The sequence below is a fragment of the Sus scrofa genome, chromosome 2 (genome assembly GCF_054392235.1).
Source record: "Sus scrofa isolate SSC_HxYL_T2T_F1_AM1 chromosome 2, Sscrofa_HxYL_maternal_Yorkshire_Landrace_v2.0, whole genome shotgun sequence".
NCBI lineage: Eukaryota > Metazoa > Chordata > Mammalia > Artiodactyla > Suidae > Sus > Sus scrofa.
Window position 1 is genome coordinate 16,025,047 of NC_139384.1, and position 4,570 is coordinate 16,029,616.

Consider the following 4,570-nt stretch of genomic DNA (forward strand, 5'->3'; position numbering starts at 1 on the left):
ATGAAATACATAAAGAATATGAACAATGTGACAGAGTTTGTTCTCCTGGGGCTCACACAGAATCCAAAGATGCAGAAAATCATATTTGCTGTGTTTTTTGTCATCTATATTATCACTGTGGTAGGAAATGTGCTCATCGTGGTCACCATCACTGCCAGCCCATCCCTGGGGTCCCCCATGTACTTTTTCCTGGCCTACCTCTCCTTTATTGATGCCTGCTATTCCTCTGTCAGTACCCCCAAAATGATTATAGATTCACTCCGTGGAAAGAAAACCATCCTATTTGATGAGTGTATGACCCAAATCTTTGGGGAACATTTCTTTGGAGGTGCTGAGGTCATCCTGCTGACTGTGATGGCCTATGACCGCTATGTGGCCATCTGCAAGCCTTTGCACTATACAACCATCATGAATTGGAGAGTGTGTGGGCTACTACTGGGAGTGTCATGGGTGGGAGGTTTCCTTCACGGAACCATTCAGATCCTCTTCATTTTCAGATTACCCTTCTGTGGTCCTAATGTCATAGATCACTTTATGTGTGATCTGAACCCTTTGCTGGATCTTGCCTGCACTGATACCCACACTCTGGGGCTCTTTGTTGCTGCCAACAGTGGGTTCATCTGTCTTTTAAACTTCCTTCTCCTGCTGGTCTCCTATGTGGTCATTCTGTGCTCTCTAAGGACCTACAGCTTGGAGGCGAGGCGCAAAGCCCTCTCCACCTGTGTTTCCCACATCACTGTAGTTGTGTTATACTTTGTGCCCTGTATATTTGTGTACACGAGACCTGCAGCTACTTTACCAATTGATAAAGCAGTTGCTGTATTCTACACTATGATCACTCCCATGTTGAATCCCTTAATCTATACCTTGAGAAATGCCCAGATGGAAACTGCCATTAGGAAATTGTGGAATAGAAAAGCCATTTCAGGTGACAGATAAATGTGTCTGGAGCCAAACAATAATTCAACTTATGCAAAGGTCAAAGGACATCTTGGATGACCTCAGCAAGGACTATGTAAAGGATAAAAAATAAATTAATCACAGAAAATTATAGATTCTTTGGGGGGAAACAGAAATAGATGCAAAAAGAGAAAAAACATAACCCAGGACCAATCTTTCCATATTTAGAAAAGTCTACCAACTGGGAACTTAGTTTTAGTAGCTTCAACCATGTGTATGGATTCATAGACTTTCCATGTAATAAAATGACAGAAATAATAAATAGATTGGTATTAAGGAGTACCTCTATAACAAGCCAAAGGTGTAGCCACTGCTGTCATGCCCACTTTACAAAAGATTAAATTGAAAGAAAAGTGAAAGTATCAAAGCACATATAGCAAAGAGACAGTAATCAGAATCTGAATGGCTTCCCAGACCATAATACTAACTGCTTTATACAGTCAAGAAAGGATGATAGAAAGCTGAATAATTACTAGTTACTGTTTATTGAGATAGGAAGTGTGCTGGACAGATTGTATATAGTAGTTCATTACTGTGACTAAAAACCCAATAATTTTTCATTAACTTTTCATTTTTTATATCAGCTGATGGTAATATGTTGACTTTAATATAATGTGCATAAGCATTTCATAGTTGTAAAAACCGTTGTCCATTGAACTTCTGTTAAGAATTGAACAAAGATTGCACAGTGTTTCCAAATTTCTTTGTAAGCTTCAGAAGATTTTTAGTATTGCTCTGTCACCATCTTAGGCTGGAAAACAATCAGAAGGAACAATGACTCAAAAGAACATCTTGATATCAGTCAGGAATTTCTATGTATTAAATATGAAGTTGTACTCCATAAAGTACTTGCATATGCTATATAATAACAGTTTCTATGAGGCAGCACAATTTCTGGTTTGTAATAAATACTGAATGAATAAATAAAAATATACCATAAAAATTAATAAAATGTTGAGGAAAAACATACTGGAGTCTAGGGAATTTTTTCCTACCTTTATGTGATTCAGATTCTGAGGAGAATTCTAGTTGAAACTCTTAGGAAAATCACAATTTGTTTTTTACTTTTTCTCTTAAAGAGGATGAGAAAGAAATCCAAACTGAGATTATCAGGCTATGAGCAAATAGTTTATCTTAATGTATTTCCTATCTTTCCGGAAGATCTAATTATCTTACATATATGAGCTAGTCATATTATATTTTCTATTAATCTCTTTACCTTTTTTCTTCTTTTCTTTTTGTTTTTAGGGCCGTATCCACAACACATGGAGGTTCCCAGGCTAGGGGGTCTAATCAGAGCTACAGCTGCCAGCCCACGCCACAGCCACAACAATGCAGGATCTGATCCAAGCTGTGTCTGGAACCTACACTACAGCTCACAGCAATGCTGGATCCTTAATCAGCTGAGCAAGGCCGGGGATCGAAACCGCAACCTCGTGGTTCCTTGTCGGATTCATTTCTGCTGAGCCACAACGGGAACTCCTGTTTACTTTTTGATAACATTTCCTTATTAAACCCTCTTTTTAAAAATGTGTGTTTCCACAATTTGGAAGTACTAAAATATATGTATGTACACACACACACACTCTCAAACATGTGTGTGTATTTGTTTTCAAAAGGTAAAGATAATAGCATTACTAACAGTGTATCTCTGTATATTAAACACGTGTGTCTATGTTTAAATGTAGACATATATGGTGTATGTGTATGATACCCTCTAGTGTTGCTTTACTGCCAATAAACTGGGTGTCACTGGTTCCTAAACTCACCACTCATGAATCTGATACCATTATAAATGACATTAATAATGAATAATTAAAACAGATATACTTAATTTTTTAAAAAAGATGTGGCTCCATTTACCCACAAAGAAATTTCAGAATAAATACTTTCCTTTCATTCTTCCATCCTTCATTCATTAATCCATAAATATTTGGGGGCCTGAATAATGAGACAGAAACATAGATCATCAATGGGGCTTCATTGCTGGGACTTTGGGTCCTATCTTCCCAAAGCTTAGGATCCATTGAAGGACCCCCAGAAGAGAAACCACCTGGTCTACTTGCCTCAGGGTAGAACCTGTTCTGCAGCATAAATTATACTCCAGAGCCTCCATGACTACAGACTAAAACCAGAGTTTGGTTTACTACATCCTTCTCCCTCCACCATAGTCCCTTCATTCAACTCTTTTTTATAGATCATTTTCATAAAAATCCCACCTTTGAATCTGCCTCTAAGGACCCCATCTAACACAGAGAGATAGAGGTCAAGAAATATTTGTAAATTATACACAAAAGAATTTGAGAGACGCCTAAAAGCAACTGGCTTATTAAAATGTGGACTGGCCTTTTGAATACAGTTACAGTTACAGATGGGTGGCAGCATCTTGTAGGGCTGCAGCAAGGATCTCCAGAAGGCTCACATACCCTAAATCAGCATCCAATATATGGTGCTCATTTGTCCATAGCCAAGATTCATGGATCCGGTAATTAAGGAGTATCATCTTTCACTATTACACTTAGTGACACACAAGCAAAATTTTTTTCATCCTGAACCTCGTACTCGGCCAGCATAGAAGTCTTAGCTCTAAAGAGAGGCATGTTCCCATCAGGAAATATAACAATGATTCCATTGAATTGAAAGACTGCTCTCTAGTCACTTTAAGCTTTCTCTGATTCAACTGGCAAAAACAGGAGTTACTGTGCTGGTTGGAATGATTGATTCTAAGTATCAAGGGGAAAGTGGACTACAACGCCACAAGAGAGGGAAAGAAGGATATGTCTGGACTCCAAGACATCCCTTAGGGCAACTCTTAAAACGCAGTGCACCATGATTAATGGAAAACTGCAATCATTCAATATGAACAAGACTACTAAAGGTCCAGATTCTTCAGGAATGAATATTTAGTCACCACACCATGTAAGGAATCATGGCCAGTTGAAGGCAAAAAGAATATAGAATGGGTATTGGAAGAAGGGAGTTGTAAATACCAGCTATGACCACATGACCAGTTATAGAAATGAGGGCAATGATTGTCATCAGTATTTCCTCCTCATTGTGTTATGAATGTGGTTGTGGGTGTTTTTGCATATATAAAGCATACGTTTGTGTTGTCTGTCTTCTCTATTCCCTTATCATGTAACAGAAGTTATTTTAGCTTTCTATCATAGTACTTATGTATGGCTAGTTTTTCATACATAAGTACTTAAACTTAATATTGGAGTTACAGAGTATCAAAAAAATAAATATCACTTAAAGGTTTTACCTCCTCTTCTGGGAAGAGTTTTAGTACATTTTCAATTACAGGCAAGGTAGTTTCGGAGTTCCCATCATGGCGCAGTAGAAATGAATCTGACTAGTATCCAAGGATGCAGGTTCGATCCCTGGCCTTGCTCAGTGGGTCAAGGGTCAAGCATTGTCCTGAGCTGTAGTGTAGGTCGCAGGCACGGCTCAGATCCTGCATTGAAGTGACCGTGGTATGGGCCTACATCTGTAGCTCCAATTCTACCCCTAGCCTGGGAACTTCCATATGCCATGAGTGCAGCCCTAAAAAGCAAGAAAAAAAAATGAAGTATGACTTAAAAAGATGTGTATGGGTGCCAGTTTGACA

The 4,570-nt window shown here is 38.5% G+C and overlaps 1 protein-coding gene across 1 annotated transcript; it reads left to right on the top strand.

The window, feature by feature from the left end:
• LOC100523664 (olfactory receptor 4C46-like) lies at window positions 1-939 on the top strand. Its single transcript, XM_003124207.3, has one exon. It carries the CDS (start codon window positions 1-3, stop codon window positions 937-939), a length of 939 nt encoding a protein of 312 aa, XP_003124255.3.
• Window positions 940-4,570: the final 3,631 nt, after the last annotated feature.

Excerpts from the sequence above, each read along its gene's own strand:
- LOC100523664 (XM_003124207.3), top strand. The coding sequence starts at position 1 with ATGAAATACATAAAGAATATGAACAATGTGACAGAGTTTGTTCTCCTG.